Source organism: Amyelois transitella, chromosome 14, assembly GCF_032362555.1.
Source record: "Amyelois transitella isolate CPQ chromosome 14, ilAmyTran1.1, whole genome shotgun sequence".
Lineage (NCBI taxonomy): Eukaryota > Metazoa > Arthropoda > Insecta > Lepidoptera > Pyralidae > Amyelois > Amyelois transitella.
In genome coordinates, this window is record NC_083517.1 from 7,528,004 (window position 1) to 7,548,226 (window position 20,223).

General features: G+C 34.4%; 1 protein-coding gene across 1 annotated transcript in view; it reads right to left on the reverse strand.

The window, feature by feature from the left end:
* The window catches only part of LOC106132272 (protein O-mannosyl-transferase TMTC2), a 58,982-nt gene extending 39,385 nt beyond the window's left edge, over positions 1–19,597 (reverse strand). Inside the window, exons 1-4 of the mRNA XM_013331632.2 lie at positions 19,524–19,597; positions 17,243–17,368; positions 9,480–10,105; positions 9,181–9,368 (exon numbers count right to left, since the gene is read on the reverse strand). Of these exons, the coding sequence (XP_013187086.2) occupies positions 9,181–9,368; positions 9,480–10,105; positions 17,243–17,368; positions 19,524–19,597 (1,014 nt within the window). The remainder of the gene's footprint in view (positions 1–9,180; positions 9,369–9,479; positions 10,106–17,242; positions 17,369–19,523) is intronic.
* Positions 19,598–20,223: the final 626 nt, after the last annotated feature.

Below are 20,223 nucleotides of genomic sequence, written 5' to 3' on the forward strand. Positions count from 1 at the left end.
GTAGGTTCCTAATGTGGTCTAGGGATGAACTGACAAATTATTTTCCGAAATCCTCGCAGGAACTTCGTTTTACGCAGCGAAGCCGCGGGCGCTCTCGTGTATAAGTATAGAAGATATGTTTTGTATCTAACGACGTTTAGACAATGTCCACCCACCATTGAAAGGACATTGACAAATGAAGTAACTATCAGTTATTATTTATCATTCATGTCAATATTGAGAATGTGTTTCATTTATCTTATTGAAAGAACTTTGACAGATTTTCATATGAGCAGCTTCTTTTTATGTTTACTTATATTAAAATTATTGTAGAGATCTTTTGGAATAGAGTAACAGGCATCTGATACAGGAGGAGTTGAGGAAAAATGGATATATAAAAAAGTAGGGAATAATGGAGTTTCCAGAAAATTAAAAAAAATCTTAGTTGTTAGTTGTACCTATAAATAGGATTAGGACAATAACTTTTTATGTAAATGGTAAAAGTTACAGAAAGAACTTAATAGAGAATTGTCACAAAAGGGATGAAAGTAACCTTTTTAAGGACGAGAAGGTGCGAATGATGTAAATAAATTGAGTGCCTAAATAAGGTCTTTCACCCAACCTAAACAGTCCAGTATTTCAAATATAAGAAAAGCAAATACAATCATAAACTTATTATTTAAGGCAGATTTATTTAGTGATTATGACTACTATTACTATCACTTGTGATACTATTATATTATAAAATGAAAAGATTTGCTTTAATTAGCTCATTAAGTAAGTATAGAGCCGGTTTTATAAAAAACGGATTTGTTTAGTTCTGAAAATTCCAATGAAAAGAGAAACTTTGGACATGAGGCTAATTTTTTGTGCCGGAAACCACGCGGTTCTAATATAATATAATTACTATCTAGCTGTCCCGGCAAACGTTGTTTTGCCATATAAATAATTTTTAAGTAAATTCTAGTAAAAAGGGATATAGACGTGACCATATGTATGTACCTATGTATGTCTAGTAAAAAAAATGTTAAGGGTGGTCAACAAATATAATTGTGAATTATTGCTTACCGCTTTTTATTAAGTGGCTATTTCTGCCTACCCTTCCGGAAGAGCCTACCGGATATTTATCTAGAATAGCTTTGCCTAAAGTAAAATTTACAACGTGTGTTTTCTCTCAACTCAATATCAAAGTTTTAATTAAAATGTAATAAATAAACATGTCTTTTTTGTTGAACATTGAAGTTTCCTCATCAGGGCCGAAATCCTGAACAAACAAACACACAAACATTGCAAGTTAAATAAAAGCTTCGAATAAAATCTGTTTTCTTTTTCGTATAACGAGGCGGGCTCGGGGCCCCCTGAATATTGGAATTGGATAATGATTCTCTCATTTATTTCAGAGCCTCATTAAAAAAATTACATCTATAGCATAATAGATCGAATTACATACTCCTGAGATACCAATTTCAGTTTCTACATATACACAGATAAATCAAAAAACTAAATTGAGTTTTGAACACAGAAATCTTCAACATATTGATAGCTTTTTAGTACACATACACATAAATCACATTTTTATGCCATTCGGGGTAGACAGAGACTTAAGGCGCAGGACACGAATTCCACATAATCAGGTTGGAATTCAAAGATAGTGTCAGGTTCTCAGCCATATTATAGCCATACTATTAATCTGTTTAATATTAATTTTAAAAGGATTAAAAGATTGATGGACTAATAAATAAACCAAAAGAAGTACCTATATCTAGTGGTAAAATAATAGAAGGTACCTGTCTGCCTATCCATCCGAGATAAAGGGCTATTTGAAATGGTAAAATCAAGGTTATCGCCATGCTGCTACTCTACCGGACAGTAAAAGTAGGACGCAAAAAGCATTAAATGCTATGTTCATATAAAACTCGTGGAAATGGAGCGAACCGGCTTTTATCAACGGAGCGTATCTTACGCAGGTGCCGGAAGAAAAGGTCCTACTTTCTACGATTCCGAACTTTCGGACTATTCACAACTTTGTTCGGCGTCGTTTCTATCGATTTCAGATTAAGGAACTTAGAACGACTGTAAAAACATTCCATAATAAATTTTAGCCCTACGCGCGAGGCGTAACTTTTTTGATATATATACCAGCTGCTCGAAGACTTTGCCATTGAGTCAGGTGTTGACATATTACTTTTCTCACGATACTTAGGTAGTTGTTTCAAAACGATTTGTTAATAATAGCATATAATAGAAATACAAATTGGGAAGTCTAAGTAAATAACACTTGGTGTTATTTCACGTGGATACGAACAGGGCTTGTTTAATTTATAAAGTTAAATACACTTTATTTCAGTCATACTTGATCTACATAATAAAATACACTACTACATAAATAAATAAATAAAATTTTTTGTAAGGCGCAATAAAGCAAAAAAATATGGCTTATTATACAAAAATACCATTTACTCCATTTAATGAACTTCTTTATTAACTAAATAAGGGTACCTAGTCTAAAATAAAATTATTCAACAAAAAAAATACAAACCGCCAAACAAGACTTGATTCACATGGAAGATTTTAATTACTATAAAACACAAAATCCTTTCATACGGCAAAATGTAATCGTAAGCAGAGAAAATGTATCTACATAATACATTTTTATTTGTTCCTCGGCGCAAAAGAGCGGGAATAAAACACTCGTACCAAACAAAATGCTGGAAATGTAAGGCTGACTTAATGGAATATGAGAAATGAGATCCGGGGCTCGATTTTTAAACAATTACGTGCGTATACATAAATCCCGCGAGCGAATAATGAAATTTAATCTTTCTATAGCAATTTCGCTAAAACTCCACTTGTTGTGGATATCATGTAATCTATTTAAATATTTATCACAGAATTATCAATAATAAGCAGATATACAAGGAGAGTGTGGAGGGAAAGGTCGGAGTGGGAAGACCTAGACGAACGTATCTTGATCAAATTAAGGCGTCCTGGTAAAGGGTCAGGTCAAAAGTACCTGAAACCGCCGAGCTTGCATGAAGAGAGTTATGAATGTAGATGAAGCGAAGGAAATACGAGTATGCAGAGATCGTGGCAAGTGGAAAGAGGTAGTCTCTGCCTACCCCTCCGGGAAAGAGGCGTGATTTTATGTATGTATGTATGTTATCAATAATACTGACCTTTACTTTTTGTCTTTCTTTCTTGTAGTAAGTGCGTTTTATTTCTTTCATGAACCGTATATAAAATATTCCTTCCTATATTGTTGCTAAGCTATTGAGTAATTCGCGTACTGTCTCTATTTTTTCTCCGTATCTCTATTTTGTTTCAGTACACTTTTGTTAGTGAAATTTCTTTTTATAAATAATATTTTCAAATGTTATACAAAATAAAGTGTGCTGTGTGGTTCTCGGCACTGTAGAATAGGACCATCACCTCTTTTCCATGGATGTCGTGAAATTCAACTTAGAGATTCAGCTACATTTATCTAATTCAGCAATAATCATAATTCAATATGGGTTACGTTCCCCTACGCAGTTAGTGAAGGTAAGACGCTCAAAAAACACATGACTTCCTCAATACAGAATCATAGTCAAATGGCGCATATCGACCTCCTCGTCAGAGAGGTGATGATATAACCGGAACTAATGTCAAGATGAAGAATATAAAATTAAATTACACAGATAAAGTTGCCTTCGAAGTAAGTTCGAAGCCCACTATATCTGTGTAATTTGTCCCTTATATATATTTATATTTATTTACTTCAAAACATTTTCATGCCCACATATTATTTTCTGAATTTAAAAATAATCTGAATATCTTATCAAATATATAACTTTAACGCAAATTGATTATGATATCACATACATAAAAAACAAACACATATAAGATGTTTCCTCTGAAAAGAATATCGCTCTTCATTGACAAAACATCTTCAAAGAATAATTTCCGCCATCAATAAAACATGCTTATGCAAATGGCGAAAATCTGAATAATTTATTGTGGCAACGTATTTGTACCACATGTGATCCCAATTCCACCACATAAAGATGAAAATATGACACGAAAGTCGATAAATTTGGTCAATAGCCATTATACGACGATGTTGGGTGCGAAAATATGGAAGTGTGGGGGGGACTTCACGGCTCTTTGATTTAGGAGCGCCTGGTACGGATATACAGCCAATATTGAAGTGACTGTGAAGCATGTTCAGAACGGTTTTATTGTTATGGGATAAAGTGAGGTTATAATTGAGATTTAAAATCATATTTCAGATTTCAACTTAAAAAGAAGAACTGACAGTTATAAGTATGTATAATGGATTGTAAACTACTCATCAATAAGATTTTTCTAGATATATATTTGCTAAAATATTGGTTTACTTCTTCTTCCTCTTCCGTAAATCCCGAATACATCCTCATCTTCTTGGAGGGAATATTTAAGTCATGAAATTTATCAAATTTAATAAATTGAACACCAAAGTTATTCTGGGTCGTCGTATATCACATCAAAGGTATTTTATCCAAAAAAAAAATGATCGATCAATTGAAATACCATATCCAGCATGATTGAGTATATCTGTATAAGAAAGGAGGACACCAGGATTGCGCCACGGCACAGCTGGCAGCCATCCGAGCGCACACAACTACATAGGCAGACCAACCTAACGAAATAGAAAATGCCATTATTCTTACTGCAAGACAAGGAGGCGTTCGACCAATGTTATTTATAACAGTTGTTTATCTATCTTGATAAAAAAAAGTATTATATGGAACGCTTTTAAAATAAAATCGATTGTTCATTCACGCTTGCCTGCCAATACTGCGCGCAAAATGTGGTTTGTCTAACGTATAAGCGTAAATAAAAATCAAATTTACTACCACAAAATCCCTCATTATGTGTAAGTCAAGGAACTAATTATAAAGTACCTACCTCGTACATTACTCTGAATTATTATCTATTGTCAATAACTAAACGGACCCAATTCTAAGAAAATTATATGTTAATTGACTCGAAAATTAATTAACTCAATAAAATATATTTGTATAGCCTTCATTAAAAAGATATGACGTTGCATACTTATGTATATGAGTTGCGGTAATCTTGGGATATGCAACTCTGAGATGTAAAACAGTCTTGTTCACCGTTATTCCGAATGGTATAATTATGAATTCACAGGCGAAGATATAAATGCTGTCAGCCTTAGATTCAATCCTAAAAGAATATCTATAACGGCGATAAAATGAACCTAAGTTGAGCCGGCAATTTATCGGCTGCGTAAAATGAATAAGATTTTGTAAGTGATATATTTCATGTCCAGATGCTCGTTCCAGTGAGTTGCGGCAATCTTGGGGCATTCAAATTGATGGTGCGGGTACGTTTCACCATTAGAGGGGACTTATTAATTCCCCTTTCGACAGGCCGACCGAGGAGCCCATAAATTCACCTCAACCAAAGGGATGACCAATTTCAGAACATTTACGAGCCACAAATTACGCGACCACTGAAATATACTGGGCTCGGGATGGCAAAGAACGAAGGGTAAGAGGGGAGAAAAAGCGCAAATGTTAATTTAATGTTGAGAGCTACAGAAAATTGCTCCAGTCCTCGAGATGGGAGAAATATTGGCCGCTATTCGTAGAAAGGCCCAAATACTAATTTTATGCAGGGCAAATGAGGCGGAGGGTCGGCATGTTGAATCGATATTCATTTGGCTAAGCGCACCGCTAATTTTTCCTGTTGAACGATACCAATGAATACTGTTTTAATCACTCCCATTTTCGTGCGCATTAATTACTGCTGGCCGTAACTTGCACAGCTTTTATTTCCTTTTTACCATATTGTAATTGCACATATCTCATTATTAACGATACCTACTTTACAAGTAGGTACTTCTATTTAATATTCGTGACATATATTGTGACACGTCAAATTTTTTGCTGTTATTAAGATAATATAAATAAAAAAAGAAGAAATAATCCTGACTGCTCATCAACCTGTTAGGGCCTAAGTGACTTGTCAATTTGATTTTCTGCGCTTGACAAGGTAAAAATACAATTTTGTGATTCTTCAGGAGAACACCTAAATAGACTAAAACTAAATATCTGCAAATAACTCAACAAGATTAAATTTCTGTTACAATTCAGAAATAGCTGTATATTTTTATTCAATATTTTCTCATGTAAGTTTAGGTAAAACTGAAAATAACGAAAAGATTTTGTCCTAACCCGAGGCTTGGCCAATTAGCTTTGTTGACTTGAGTAAATTTCACCACGCTTCAAGAGGTTATATAACTTCTATTATTTTTTTCTACTAATAACGGGTACACATCTCTCGGTTTTTGCGTAAATCATCTTGGTTCATATTTTGATGGAAAATCGATAAAAGTTAACGGTTCCAAATCAATCAGAAGATAAGAGGTGGTATCTCCAACTCCAAGTCAACCCCGCGAGGCTTAGAAACGTGATTATATGTACCTATGAGTGTCCAAGCAACATGCCTGACTACTCTGCTCTATAAAGAGAATAAGACAAAAAAGAAGAAAAGGGGGGTTTTCAGAAAGAGATGTATTGACAGAATTGAAGAAATATGAGCATGAGAATGAGCTTACTTCTCCTTAGTTAACAAGCTGTGTTGTGCATTATATACCCTTTATAGTTAGCAAGCTGTGTTGTGCATTATATACCCTTTATCGTTAAAGGTACTGGTCGACTGGTCTTTGCCCTCCGTAACTCTATTAACAGAAAAAGCTAACCAATTTCGATCATGATTTATGATTATTTTTTGCCATGTGCCAATTACTATTTTCAAAGTTATGTATATTTGTTTGAATACTAATCGATACTCTTACGGGAAAGGAAAACATCGTGAGGAAACCTACACATTCAGGCAACTGGATGTGTAACTATGATCGATCCAATACGGGTTAGGTTTACCTGAAAAGGTTGCGGAGGTCAAATGAGAGTCGCTACGTTAAAAAACCTGACTTACCCAATCCAGAATCGAAGACATACCTCAGGCTCCTCTCCAAAAAGGTGAGGATGCAACCGAGACTAAAGCCAGGAGGAAGAAATGTGTTTCTTGATCGACGTCTGTTCAGTGATTTGCTTCAAAATCATGTATAAAAAGAGTATGTTCTATGATCATGTATAAAAAGAGTATGCTCTATGATCATGTATAAAAAGAGTATGCTCGTTGATCATGTATAAAAAGAGTCACCATCTCGTTATTGAAAAGGCATAACTTGTTAATTTTATTTTGCTTTCTATAGCAATAGCAGAAACATTCGTTCAGACAAATTAATATATTGTATTTTCTTTCAACCTAATTCTTACAGAAACCTAGCTTCCAAGTATATAAGGCAAAAGAATATTACCTGTACTTATGTGATTCAAAGAAATGGATATCTGACGAAATCACTTTCATAATATCACCTAGTGCCACTCAAAGAAATATAAGACATTCTGGCGAAATATTTGTACACGATATTTGTAATATTGGGGCTCAAGAATGAGTTATATTATGAAAAGGAGAAGACAAAATATTCGGCAAGTTTGCGCTTTTAACGGCACTTTTATTTGTTCTTCGATGTATCCGAGGCAGTTTGGTAACGTTGTGCTAGCTAACTGTTTTATCACTTTATTGCATGAGATCGCATAAACTTGGGATGCGATGGCAATAAAATGTTATACTGTAGGATTTACTTTCAAGTTATACGATGTGCCGTTCTCTATGTGTAGCTATATATATATAAATAAGATGTCTAGGTGATTGCAAAGGTAGGTTTATTTCTTTGTGAAATTCAATTTGATATGATTGTAAAATTTGTGAATTCAGGGCAGCTGAAGTTAAACGTCTTGTGTGTCCCAGTATTGACAATAACATCAATGAAGTTCACAAGATAGGGCCAAATTACAGTAGAATCAAAATAAGTCGAGGCTCCGCCAGATACTTTTCCAAAAGATTTAATAGAGTTCTTAGATTTTGCTTGTTTGATTTTAACGTTACTTCTTCTGGTGCTCATCATAGGTACGAAGTTGTATCGATTGTTTTTAACATTAACGACGATAATTTGCATACTCATTATCGTTTACCGAAACTATCGTTTACCGAAACCTTTTTTTGTTTTCTGTATCTATTTATTTTATCTGAGATTTTGTTTATGTTTTATTTCAAAAGCTTTCTACTACAAAAAGCTTGTCAGTAAAAAAAATTAATAAAATTTGCATAGTGCCACAACGTCTACGATCTAGTCCGTTCGTTACACTCAGCTTTTTCGAGCTCAGTGGCTGGAAAATTAAAAACTGTCCCGAAAATATACTTAGAATTTCAAGTAAATAGGAGTCTGTTATGGTTTTAGAATACGCTTCAAATAAGATTTCATTTATAACATTATAACACACGGGGGAACCCTTTGAATTTTGTAAGGAATAAGTATATAGGAAATTGTAATAATATTGACGTTACTATGACGAAATTACAAATAAGTACATTTCATAGCAAACTATTAAACGATTCATAGCCAAGCAAGGCCAGAAGACCAAATAACCAACTATATAGGGGTTAGTGATTCAGAATACCTCGTATAACAAGGCAATTAAAACTAACTAATCACGGCAAAGTTCCTCCCAGTCATCTGATCAAAGTTCCTGCCCACGAGTTGGAAACAATCAAGACATTCAAGGGATACGAATTGGATTAGTACGGACTCCGTGTAGTTTAAGAAGACAGATTGCAGTGTTTTCTTCGGAAACGAACAACTTCCCTGTATTTCCACTACAATCGATGTAAATATTTTTGTTTACTACTCTATTTCCTTGTTTGTATCGTGGTCAATTTTGTTTTTTCAATTGATAATCGAAACATTAACTTTAACTGCATTATTGGAAGACAAACAATTCTTAATTTCTTCTTATCACGAAAGACTAAACATTACGAAACTTCTTGAAATAATGATAATAATAATAGCGCAAACTAGTATAAAACCTTTATACAAAGTCAAACATTAAAAGCCAACGACTATATTACTCACAATTCAAAAACAAAGTACAGCCATAAATCATTCTTGATATCCATTATCCACCTCCAAAGTTAAAAGCAAAATCCCCATCGATCTCAAAATCTCTCATAAGATTAGGATGCTTGACTTTGTATAATAAAAATAGTGAACCCTTATTGAATATAAAGGGGTTCGAAAAATAGACTTACCTTCGAATAGAAAGCTTCTTGACGAATGCCTTTTAAGACATCGTAGAATATGCAAAGAGGCAGGACCACTAAAGCCGACTCTTTGCACAGCGTGCCCGCGACAGCGAAAACCACAGCTCCTCCCAACGCAAACCACTGCACAATATCACTAATAGCTTCACTGACACAAACACTTTCACAAGCACTCTCTAGATAGTTAACGTCGTTCATTTTTACATTAAATTTTACATTTGTCCTTATATTATTAGATTTAACAGTTTTCATTGCAGGTTTCAAATTTGCTTTCGCATTTGTTTTACTGTTCGTTTTTCCGCTCGTCTTCTCGACCTCCTGACTACTCAACACGTTTAAAGGTCCAGTTCGTCCATTTTTTATGAGACGATAACAATTTATCAGAATGTGTTGCAACAATCCGTGACAGCTCAGCCGGAATGATTGCTCGGCATGGCTTTGTTGAGGTACTAGATTTTTTAGGTTCTTTATCCGCGTTATGCAGACTTGCTCACGCTTGTCACGTAGCCATACATGCTTGCTGTATAGCAAAAAACTTAACAGGAAAAAATTGCAAGCGGCCACGTCAGCCCTGCCCACAATCCCAGCGACGGCTTCCGTATGTATCGGATGGACTGCGAACGTGAGGCCCGCAACGGCCGTGCCAATTTTCACAGCATACGCTGGCATTAAAATCCTAGCTAACATTATTACTAGTATTGTTGCTGTACAGTGTAGCATAACGTTAACTAAATGGTAGCTGTATGGCTTGAATCCACTGAAGATGTAATTGAGCCGATAGGATATGACGCATAGTGGGCGGTAGGAGCCGTGAGATCCGGGGTCGTTCAATGGGGTCCCCCAGAAATCGTTGTCGAACAACGCTCCGATAGTCGTGTGCCCCATGACGTCAGGATTGGAGAGGATCGCTCGCCTGTGGAATAAAAATACACGTTACTTATCTCAGTACCAGTTTTGTCATTTTTTATGAAAAATCAGTTATTCCCATAAAACATACAATTCTTGTATGATTTACACAGGAGCAACTTTAAAATACGAATCTCTGCCTAAAATGAATAGTCATTCTGTATTTGCATCAAAAATATTAGATAAGTAAATTTTAACTTTTATTTTACTCAATTCGCTTGCGCTAAAGTCCAAAAATGAATCATGTGACATAAAACAACAAACTTCAGTTAATCCAACGTCGAAACAAAACACAAGTGAAACTAATATCACTCAACTTTTTACACAGATTAAAAATACAGCAACGCTAGCCACATTCATCAGCTTTGATTAAAAAACTTTTTCCGCTTAACTTTGCTGGGAATAAGCGTTAGCTTTTTAATGAAACATGAAGGTCAATTCTTTTATCTGATATCGTGTTAATGGTTACGGTCAGATGATTTTCAACGTGTATTTTACTTGATATTTCGTTTCTACTCGTAATGACTATTACTCGTATGGATGAGACATTTATTAAATTAGTAAATGTATTACTTAATTATCATTAAATTTTCTATAGAGGAAAATTTAACAATCTCAAGCATCAACTCGATTTAAGACTACGGATCTCCACGCTTTTGAATAAATTATTATATTGTTTATTATATACATATATGTAATAACATACATAATTTAAAAATACTAGTATTTTTAAATTCGGAACATGAATAACTTTACTAAGTAGACAGAGCCAACAGGCTCAAATGCCTTAAAAGTTTTGCAAACGTTTCCCTTGATAAAATTTTACAATTCGGTTAGAGAAGCAGCCGAGCACACTTTGTATTAACTACGCTATCAGACAGCACAGAAGCTTACACTAGAAGAAACCGATTATTTTCATTTACTACATCAATTAACCAAGATATGGAATATTTAAGTGACCAAAAGTAAATATAAATTTAAGTGTGTCAAATTGAAATGCCAACGTCATTACAACAACTAGCTTACCAGAAACGACCCCTTAGGGTTATTTTAGGTTATACTATACGTGGCATATTAGAGGGCCGCAAGGGAAATCAGCCATTAAGGTAAACTTTTACACTGGCAAAAATATTTATGTGTTCGAGGTGCACGCACCAAGTGAGATTGAGTTTATTATGCCTGGCTTTTGGGCGTAACTTGGGGGGAATTTGCAAGGACTGCTTTTATAAATTCGATAGGTATCTGAAATTTAATCGTAAAACCACTTAGGTATGTAGTGGAATAAAAAGCTTAAATTGATTACATTTATTTTTACCAAAGGCAAAAATAGTAATTTAGCAAAAAAAATTTGTCCGAAATAAAAACATTACAAAGTATTTCCAAGAATAAAAAACGTCTTTTTAATCAAAATTTTATCAAAGTTTTATTTCTTTAACAAAAACGCAAGCAAGTAATGCTTGTGCCAGACAGGTCTGCTCTTACAAAAGCTTAGTTACATATAAAAAAAATAAAACCTATGTCCCCGCGCTCCTTAATTTAAATATAATATTCCCGTATTAATAAGCTTTTCTACCAAAATTCTCTGAAATATCAATTTTCAAAATCCTTAGACTAGAAAATTAATAGGGCAAAGTTAGTATGGACATTGCTTTCGACAAAAACAGATTATTCAAGAATATTTCCGTGAAATCCTGATGCTCACTATTAAATCTCTTTGTAATTCCTCCTTTCTATTAATTGAAGCGTTTCACAGACAAACATTTGAGCACCAATAGTTCTCAAATGCTTTTCTGTGAAACGCTTCGATAAATTATGCAAAAGGCAAAACAGATACATACAACAAACCATAGTAAAACTCTTCTGTTTAACAATCAATTGATAGATATATCAAAAAATATTTAATTGTGTCACTTACCAAGGAAAAGTGATTTACCTACTTACCACTTAACACTAGTCGAAACCATTGAACAGATTCCGTAACAATTTGGCATACCTACCTAAATGTCACAAATATTTTCCAATACATACATATAATGCCGTCTATATTAGTCTCCCTTAGTCCCCAACTTCTGTCTTTGCAACATCCATGACAAAAATAAATGGTGTTGTCCTATTTTAAGGGGCCAAGAACCACTTGGCATATTCCAATGTTGGGAAAAATAGACCACGCGTTGCTGTTTGGGAGGCTTCATTACAAAATAAACTTTATTTTGCAATACATGTGGGCCTTCTAATGTCAAGATTTTAAAGCTATGATGCGATCAGTGAACATACATACATAATTACATATAATCCCGTCTACATCCCTTGTGGGGTAGACAGATCCAAAAGTCTTAAAAAGACTGATAGGCCACATTGAGATATTTGGCTTAATGATAGAATGGAGGTTCAAATAGTGACAGGTTGCTAGCCCGTCGCCTAATAGAAGAATCCCAAGTTTATAAGTCTATCCCTTAGTCGCCTTTTACAATATCCATGGGAACGAGATGGAGTGGTCCTATTCTTTTTTTTTTTTATTGGTGCTGGGAACCACACGGCACTATCAGTGAAAAAGGATTATTTGACTGTTATATGTAAACAATTATCTAATGTCGACTTGTCTCTTATTATATGAAATATTCACATTACACCAAAAAAGTTTTCCTTAGATCTAAATTCACAAAATGCCCAAAGCAATTCTTAGTTGGGCGTAGCTCCCGGCAAAGCTGGTATTTGACATAAGAATATTTCCGGTAAATCCCGTCGCGCACTATAAACCGACTCCCCACCCGGGTTTCTAAATAATGGACACGCTTAAGCGTAGCAATCGTTTTTCAGAAAATCATTTCCCGAACCGTACAGTCGACGCTTTTCGGATGGTGCGAGAATTCCCGCCATATTGGATGTGGTTCAGTGAGCCTTTGTGAGTTGAGTCGAGAAACTCGCGATGCTCCATTATCTTGAACGGACCTACCTACCAAAATGTAATTTTAGGTTCATTTTTAACATAGCTGCGTAGGGCTTTTCACTTAATTTGATAAGGCACGCGTCTTGTCATGACTCTGCATCAATCCTAAAAAAAGAAAATTAAACCACCCACAGAATAGATAACTCAATCGTCAATATTATTAACATTAATTTCTTGTCTAGATATTGATAATATCGCAATGAGTAGAAACGTTGTCATCCAGCAATTTAAAATAGTCGCAACCGATTCATATTCCTGGGACAAAAGCTAGTATTTCATAAAATGCGACATATTTATCATACAGTGCTGTATTTTATACCAAAGATTCAGTGAAGATATCCAATGAAATGGCCGATTGAATAATATACCTATTTTTTGGGACCAAAACCGTACTTACTATGCGAAGAGGAAAAATCATCTTATAACTCTGGCTATTGTATTGCAAATTGTGGGTAAGACTTATTTCCGTTGCTTATTTACATAAAAAGTTTGCCTCCTATTTTATTCAAAAATTACTTTCGTTTTGAATTCAATCACCTTGGAAACAGTTGAAACATATAATAAAACAAGAAACCCAAGTTTATAAGCTTATCCATTAGTCGCCTTATATGCCATCCATGGGAAAGAGATGGAGTCGTCCTATTCTTTTTTTTATATTGGTGCCGGGAACCACACGGCACCTCATCGGTATCATACCTCTGATAATGTCATATCTGTGATTACATACTAGTTTTCGCAAATATGGTTTCTAAAGTCTTAAGAAAATTATGTGAAAAATGGACGGTTTATTAAGCCATTAGTTATAAGAAGGATTTCAAGTGGGCTTGATTAAATTTTACCATATCCAGGAGAAAAGAGCAGCTGATACACAGTATTTCCAGCATGGCACAACAGACACAGGTATATAGACAGACGCATATAGCTAACTCATATTATTCTCCATACATTTACCCACACTTCTTAAGACAAACATAGTAAACTTGTCCTGACAGTTGACCCGCCCAGTGGGCGCTTCGTACGCAGGCTGCAAAAGTTCTTTTTTTAAAAATGTCCGTTCTCAGTTTTATTGCAACAGAAAACGATGCGCCCTTCTTTATTCGACATTCGTATTTAGTGATGCTACATTGAGTAAAATTATATTTCAACAGTTATTTTAACACCTCATTGCAAAACTTTAATTACATTCCCAAAAATCCCTCATATTGTAATTTGATTATTATCCTATATTTCAGTTCATTGAGATCAGTTCAGCGTCTTATAATAAAATCTGACATCATTATCCTTCTATCTTAAGTCATGATTGCCTCACCTTTCTTGAGAGGACCCCGGAGTCCGCCTGTGACCATTTGGACATATTAGTGCGGGTAAGTCAGGTTCTTACACAAGGCTACTGACTGAACTTCACACCTAACAGGGAAACCTAATCCACGGTAAATAAATTGAAGAATAACTTAAAAAAGAACCATATAAAATAGTTTCTTTAGATATATACGTATACCGATATGTCAAAGTTCTTGGTTCAAAATACATTTCCAATTCTAAGAAAAAGGCACTAGTACCGCAGGGGATATAGAGTTGCGTGATTTCGTATTAATTTACCATGAAAATACATTTTCGCGGTACGATTGAGAGTAACGTATCAAATGGCGCGTCAGCTCCTTCAACGTACACATTTATTTATAGGAAATCATTTATTTATAGGAAATATGAACGGGGAAATATCTCAGAATGATCTTATTTTAAAGTTAAAAAAGAAAAGGATCATCGGACGTCCAGGTTCCCGCCGCCTGGCCTACGGCCACAGCAAAAAAAAATTGCAACGAGACAGTGAACATCTGCAGCAATTACGGCAAACCACATCTAAAGGCCGAATGCCCGGTAAGTGAATTAGATTCTTGTTTTATCATATACAAACTTGCCACTCATATTATCGATACAACTGGCCACATCACTATTGAAATCGAAGATTGAGATAAAGTTTGTGTAGTCGAGAACTTTTTGCAGACAAAGTTGGGAGCAGCTGCGGCGAGTCGTCACGTAAGCCCTCAATTACGAAATACTGAAGTAGGTTCCAGTGAAGTCTGATCGGGAAAAGTTGATCCATTTGATCACGATTATCCTGATAGAATATGGACGGACAGTGACAGTTTTGGCTCGATTAATATGTAATTCTTGATTGCCTGTATATATGACGGTAAAGTTATTCGGCTTATTTTGTTCCCAATTAGTAATTATGGGAAGCCCGAAGAAAATTACGGTAATTACAGACCAAGTAGTGAAAGTTTCCCAATAAGAATCCAATACTAATCCTGAATTCAATTACAGCAAGACAGACTTAAGAAGATACACTTAGCCAAATAGCAAAAATATAAATTTCTAGTTTTATGCATTAAGTGAACCCTAAGCTTTAAATTTAACAACCTATTACGACTTCAAAAAAGTTAAAGTCTAGTTCAAGGTTCTTTTTATGAATATGTTAATTGCATGGTTTAAGTTATATTATTTAGATATCATCATGAATTCTTTTAGTCTTTTCAAGACTATTATCTCTATCTGTAAGAGATTTAGACCAGATATATGTTTGAATAATTGCGGTCCCTGTTTTGTAAGCCAAAATAACTGAAAGATTTCTAAAGCGCCACTGTAGTCGGAGCAGACAACGGAACGTCTCAAACTAAAGTTCAATGACGCCTCGACTGAGATCGATCAAGTGGATGCGGGCCGGAATGACTTGTACCTGCTTTTGTATTCTTTATATACCTGTAGTCACTTTACTCGTATAAAATAGACAGAAAGCTGGTCAACCTATAAATATTACGTCTTTATTCCTTACTAGCGGCCTACTAAGGCTTCGCTCGTGATACATACATAGGCTTTAAAAACCTGCAAATAATGTACGTTTTCAACAATGATGTTCGTGATCGGTTTAGTATTTCCGAAGATTAATCCTTACCTACAAACAACCGAAGTTACAAACTGTACCTCTTTATGATATATATGTTTACCTAGATAGCTTATAATTTTGATAAGGCTCGAAAGCATGACAGAGAACTTCACTTCTGGATATATCATTCAATGAAGCATGATCATAGAAAGATTCGCAACAGATTACTTTGAAAAAGATTTGCTTTTGCGTAGACTAAACCTAAACTATGACTGAATTTCTAAAAAAAGATGACACAATATATAAGAAGAAATAACAAATATTGTCTTCGTTAAAGTTCGCTCTTAGCTTGTACTGCATTGTAATTGGGTGTACTGTTACAAAGGACAGACAGCGCTAAAGACTTGTTTGAATGCAGAGGCAAAGTATTAGGCAAGCAAACTCAGGATGCTTTATTATTTTATTATTATTTAATAAGGTTACGTAACTGTGTACCGTGTACTGGAACGGCATACTTAATTATTTTGAAATACAGGTGACTGACGTCTTTTGATCATTAGCATCATGTCTTGCGTTCAATTTCACAGCCTTAATAAAGGTAAAAAGTAATAAGTAAATAAATAATTATTTTATTGTGTAAGTATAAACCTTTATAAGTAATTCTCTGACATTAGTATTTGAATATTCCATGGCCTTCGAGCCTTTACGACACTATTACTATTTGTGTCTGCCTCGTGAGAATATTGGCACATATGTGTTTATTAGTTTATTTTTAAAAATACGATAACGCTGTTGCTGACCATTGAGGAATGACATTTTCTAAAGGTTAAATGTGAATTTCAGAACAAGGAAAATTCCTTACCACATGATGTGAAACACAGGATTTATTAGGCTTCTTGGTGTTTGTACCATACAAATTTAAACTTACTTATATTAGGGGAAGTATATGTTATTGTCCTTTATAACAGAAGGCTGTTTGATTGTTTCTAAAGTTTTATTATGCATACTTATAGAAGACTAATGTTTTTAATCATAAAAACTATTTGAACTTGAAATTTCGTAAGTGACTAGGTGCTATCCGCGACTTTGTTTACGTGATGCTAATACAAATATATAGTTAGAAATTCTCAAATTCATATTCTGGCTTCTTTTCGTGTGCCAATATATTTCAAGTACATCGACAAGATATCAGTCACTTTCAATTTTATTACATGTACGGATAAGATTCATTCTTACTCTAATATACTTAACAGCTTAACATTTACGGAGAAGTAAGTAATAGTACCTAATAATGACAATTTTTATACACCAACCTGTCATCGTAAACGAATCCGGCGTCCAGGGTGTTGTAGTAGAGCAGGAACGCCACTGCCACGCAGAAGAAAGTCACCGCCCCCATGTTGGTAGCCTCGCTACGTCTCCACAGCCTCCTTGCACATCTGCCAATACAAAATTGACATTATTAACCGTATATACTCTTGTAATAAAAGTTGTATTTTAGTATGAAACGTATTTCAATTGCAAATCAATGTGTAAGACACTTAAACTGAAAATCAGTCTCAGTGACTTTCACTTATTGTTTCAGGGCAAAACACTATTATGATGTCTGAATTAGACTTGAGGTTATCTTAATATGGATGTTGAATGATTGGCTTATCAACATAAAACTGGGTGTAGAAATTTGGCATGTAGGACTTTACGTGATCTAGGGCTGTTCTAAAAATGGATTGCCTGAAATTCCCACAGAAACGAATATTAATGACTGTGGGTCGCGTAAGTTATAGAAGTAATTATTATATTATACGTTTTATTAATTTAGTTTTAACTGTTATCACCAACTTCGGAAAACCTGAACAAAACCAAAGTTTGTTTTATGAAATAAATATTTAACAGAATAAATATTGAATTTTCTTTAATTTTAATGATAACGAGAGTTATCCTTATAGATAAAAAAAGAGTTAATCTTTAAAAAAATATTTAAGTCACTCTCGTAAAGTATGTAAGAACTTCATATTTTGGTATTATTTTAATATTAAATAACAAAATCGTATTAAAAGTTTAAGCTTTTCTTCAACTTTCCTTCATTCGCAGAGCTGTTTGCCCCGCCCACCATCTGAAAGACATAATCCGAATCACGTCAGATGCCTTCAGGCGACCCCGATTATAAACTTAGACGCCAGAGTTTACCAGATTAGATTTGTCTACCTACACCCACTCCATAGGTAAGCAAACGAAATTTATAAACATTTTTTTTTATTGATAGGAACTTTAGACCCCATGTGCATTACATATTTATATTCAAATATCAAATCAATCGTTAGGGACGTGTAACAACTATCACAGTAAAGTCATTACTACTCACTTCTCATTCTAAGAACGGAATGAAAGCAATTAAGTCGCGTAAATAAAGCCAAGGTTATGAAACAGCGAGAGCTCAGATACAGGTAAATAATCTTATTTTCCAAGACAACATTTCTTAATATCGTACATTGCATGACTTCGCTACGAACGAAAATAAGGTTGTTTACTTAAAGTTGGCTGGACGCACTGCAGACATATTATATCGATATTCATTCAATCAATCTTGTAGATAAATCGTTTTTTCAAAGTAAATGTTTTCATTGCAAATAAGATTGTTTGATGTTAGGAAATAGGGTGCGGCTTTACGAGTCACTCCAGAGTATATTCAAATTGAAAATATTATCGGCATGTCTGTATTCATGGTTTTGTAAATAAATTTGTGAACCCAGAATACTTCTGTGCTATTTAAATCAGTTGTCAATCTTATTCTCCGTTTTTTTTTCAACCATGTTTAAAAAATCTAGGCTTTTTATTATTAAAAAATATTTATTATTACAAAAGATACACATAGAAATATTTAAATGATTATGAATATTCAAGTATATTGTATATCTTATAGACCTGATATTAGATACGAGCTTGTGATCGTATACTCAATATGTATTACGTAAGAAACAAGCGGAGACAATAATTGAAAATTAACCGTTCAATAAATAATAAGAGATCCAATATCCAAAGATCAGGTTTCAAGATCACGCTCGCATCACGCCCCTCGCGTCTTTCACACAAGATTAACGCTCAATTCTAAAGGTAAGAACCGTTTCAAAACCTATAAATTTCCCTCACGGCTCGTTTTACTCCCGAGAACGCACAAATTTATCGGAAATTAGACGGTGTACTGGTTGGCAAAACTCAGGCGAATCATTTGTTACATGTAGATACGCTTAAAACTTCTTATGCCTCACAATTTTCAAAATTTGCAAACGAAACGAAATTTTATTTCTTACTCACAAGGCTTTACATACGAGTAATATAATACGAGCTTTATATATTGTTCCATATGGTTCCTGGCATGTCACAATAACAACAAAAGCTTCTTAATGGAGATTTACAATAATTATTTAAGTAATGAAAATCCAATTATAACTCACTTGAATAGTTATTGAAAATCAAATTTTGAGGAAGCTGATGGACATAAAAACGCTTCGGTGCGCTATTTATATTATTTTTTGTAACTATATATGTATGTTTACGTGTCTTAAATATCTACCACGCATTCTTTTTATATCTAACCTTTGAACTTTGGGTATTACCCAACAGAACACCCGATCCGGGGTTATAAGTATTCGAAGAATCAATAAAAACATTTTCAAGGCTCATCAGATAAGACCTTCAATATCATACGAGTAGTAAAGAGTTTATTGGAAATCGGATAGGGTGACAACTCTTTCAGGTCACCTTTGAAAGGTGCAAATATAGGTAATATTCAGTCATCTTTATCCCATCCCATCCCAAATTACTTTATTTCTGAATGACTGATTTTGATGTGACTTGGTTTAAATTACACGATTGGTGCTGCTATGGTGCTGCAGAGAAAACTTGTAAAAAATAAACTTATCTCATATTTTTTTTCTGTAACTGGGCATTATAAAAGTGAAATTAATAAAATTAAACTTTTCTATACAATAACTATCGGACAGATCACGTACAGACTACCAAAAACCACGTCTAGAGACTTAAATTTGACATACAGCTTTCTTATGTGGTCTATAAGTACACTAAGAGAAGATTTCTCGAAATTCCCGCGGGAACATGCCTAGTGGCGGAGGATCGTTCCGCGCACTTGGAAAGTAAGTACGAATCTACTTTGGATAAGATTAATAGATGAAGCAAGGTTGCATTATAAAATAATTTTAAAATCATCGTCAATTAAGTTACCCAACTCAAACACTTCTTGGAATATTCAGGTTTAGAAGACTTACGAGAGGTGAAT